The sequence below is a fragment of the Piliocolobus tephrosceles genome, chromosome 14, assembly GCF_002776525.5.
Source record: "Piliocolobus tephrosceles isolate RC106 chromosome 14, ASM277652v3, whole genome shotgun sequence".
Taxonomy (NCBI): domain Eukaryota; kingdom Metazoa; phylum Chordata; class Mammalia; order Primates; family Cercopithecidae; genus Piliocolobus; species Piliocolobus tephrosceles.
This window is the reverse complement of record NC_045447.1, coordinates 10,596,772-10,599,683: the sequence shown is the minus strand read 5'-3', so window position 1 is coordinate 10,599,683 and position 2,912 is coordinate 10,596,772. Positions and strand designations below refer to the sequence as shown.

General features: G+C 51.9%; 1 protein-coding gene across 15 annotated transcripts in view; it reads right to left on the bottom strand.

The window, feature by feature from the left end:
- ST6GALNAC6 (ST6 N-acetylgalactosaminide alpha-2,6-sialyltransferase 6) overlaps positions 1–2,912 on the bottom strand; it is a 32,047-nt gene that overhangs the window by 13,451 nt on the left and 15,684 nt on the right. For all 15 annotated transcript variants that reach the window (XM_026457145.2, XM_026457144.2, XM_026457148.2 and 12 more), the window contains one exon: positions 1,396–1,802. In XM_026457145.2, the coding sequence (XP_026312930.1) occupies positions 1,396–1,802 (407 nt within the window). The remainder of the gene's footprint in view (positions 1–1,395; positions 1,803–2,912) is intronic.

Sequence of the window (2,912 nt, the reverse complement as noted above, 5' to 3'; positions counted from 1 at the left end):
CACGCCATTCTCCTGCCTCAGCCTCCTGAGTAGCTGGGACTACAGGCGCCGCCACCTCGGCCGGCTAGTTTTTTGTAGTTTTTTTTTTAGTAGAGACGGGGTTGCACCATGTTAGCCAGGATGGTCTCGATCTCCTGACCTCGTGATCCGCCCGTCTCGGCCTCCCAAAGTGCTGGGATTACAGGCTTGAGCCACCGCGCCCAGCCATTTCTATATATTAGCAATTAATATTTGGGAACAAAAAGATATTAATACCATTTATAATAGCTCCAAAATTGTTTTAATATCTAGGTATACATCTAACAAAATATGTACAGGAGCTATATGTTGAACATATTGGGTTAAAAGAATATATTAAAGTTGCTTTTACTACTTTTTTTCTTAAAGAGATGTAAGATGTAGCTGGGCGCGGTGGCTCAAGCCTGTAATCCCAGCACTTTGGGAGGCCGAGACGGGTGGATCACGAGGTCAGGAGATCGAGACCATCCTGGCTAACACGGTGAAACCCCGTCTCTACTAAAAAAATAAAAAAAACTAGCCGGGCGAGGTGGCGGGCGCCTGTAGTCCCAGCTACTCAGGAGGCTGAGGCAGGAGAATGGCGTAAACCTGGGAGGCGGAGCTTGCAGTGAGCTGAGATCTGGCCACTGCACTCCAGCCTGGGCAACAGAGTGAGACTCTGTCTCAAAAAAGAGAAAAAAAAAAAAGAGATGTAAGATGTAGTCTCATTTTGTCACCCAAGCTGGAGTACAGTGGCACCATCATGGCACACTGCAGCCTCGACCTCCTGGGCTCAAGTGATCCTCCTGCCTCAGCCTCCTGATTAGCTAGGACTACAGGTACAAGCCACTGTACACAGCTATTCACTAATTTTTAACTGTGATTACTATGAAAATAAATTACATATGTGACTCACATAGATTTCTATTGGGCAGCACTGGCCTAGCTTTCCTAGGGAGGTTAGTCACAGCAGGGCATGCTGGGAGTGATACATACCTGGAACACAGCATGCCAGGAGCAACTGTGTGCTTAAGGCAAGACATGCCGGGAACAGTCAAGACTTTACATTGGGTACACTATGGGGAGCTTCTCTCAGTCAGATGCTAGGAGTGACTGCAACCTCAGAGCAGAGCATGCTGGGTGGGAGCCCTTGTGCCCTCACAGCAAGGTATGCTATGAGGAAGCCCTCTTGGACAAACCAGGCCATGTAGAGCATGTTGGAAAGGACCCATGTGAACAGCTGGACATGAAGAGAACTCTCCTAGGAGGCCCAACCAGAGGACAGCAGGACTTGACTACCCCTTAGAGCAGTGCATGCTGGGAGCAACAGGCCCTCTGGATGGGGCATGCTGAGAAGGAGCACAGGGCTGGACAGAGGGGCAGGCGGGAGGCTGGTACCTGTCCTTGCCCGTCTCACCCCGGAAGAGGTCGTCAAATTGCTGCATGCGGCCGGGAGAGACGGCATATGCTTCCATGTTGGGGAACACCAGGCCCGCCCGCTGGATCACACGCACGAGGCTGCCCTGGGGCTTCTGCATTTTGTTTGGGGGCCCCCAGAAGATGAACACGGTTTCAGGGGTCCGGTTGACAAACTCCTGGGGCCTCCTCAGCACACGGAACACACTGGAATGGGCCACAACGCGGTAGGTGGTCTTGTTGCCCACATCAGCTGAATAGCCAGTGGTGGGCGCATCATTCATGCGGATTGTACACTCAGCCCGCTCGATCTCAGGGCCCAGCTTGGTGCCCAGCAAGTGGCTGGAGCTGCTGATAATCACACACTGGTGGCACCGAGAGGGCAGCGTCTGGGGGGACAAGGAAAGTCAACGTTATCATGGCCACTCTGTGCTGGGCGCTGTGCTGCATACATCCAGGCCTCCAGGACCCAGGAATTGTTATGCCCATTTTAAAGAAAGGGAAACTGAGGCCCATTCATTCAACATTCAACACACATCGATAGCAAGCTGGTTAATGGCCAAGTCCCGGGGCAGAGCAAGGAGCAAAACAGATCAGGCTTCTGCCTTCAAGAAACAGGTGGAGAGACAGATAAGAATGCACATAATACATGCCAGGAAAAAAAAAAGAAAATAGTGGCAAATGGCTAGGCATGGTGGCTCACGCCTGTAATCCCAGCACTTTGGGAGGCTGAGGCAGGCAGATCACTTGAGGTCAGGAGTTTGAGACCAGCATGGCCAATATGGTGAAACCTCATTTCTACCAAAAAATACAAAAATTAGCCGGGTGTAGTGGCGCGTGCCTGTAATCACAGCTACTCAGGAGGCTGAGGCACCAGAATTGCTTGAACCTGGAAGCAGAAGTTGCAGTGAGCCTAGATTGCACCACTGTATTTAAGCCTGGGTGACAGAGCAAGACTCTGTTGAAAGAAAGAAAGGAAAGAAGAAAGAAAAGAAACAAGGAAAGGAAAGAAGAAATAAAAAAAAAGAAAGGAAATGAAAGGGGGGAAAAGGAAAGAAAAGGAGAGGAGAGGAGAGGGAGAAGGGGAGGGGGAGAGAGGGAGTGGGAGGGGGAGAGGGAAAGGGGAGGGGGGGAGGAGAGGGGAAGGGGAGGAGGGGAGGGGAAGGGAGGGGAAACAGGGGCAAGTGACCAAAGAGAGACTGCAGCCGGGGCTACTTTAGAAAGGTGGCCTGGAAGGCCAGGTGCGGTGGCTCATGCCTGTAATCCCAGCACTTTGGGAGGCTGAGGCGGGCAGATCACCTGAGCTCAGGAGTTCAAGACAAGCCTGACCAACATAGAGAAACCCCATCTCTACTAAAAACACAAAATTAGCAGGGCGTGGTGGCACATGCCTGTAATCCCAGCTACTAGGGAGGCTGAGGCAGGAGAATCGCTTGAACCTGGGAGGCAGACGTTGCGGTGAGTCGAGATCACGCCACTGCACTCCAGCCTGGGCAACG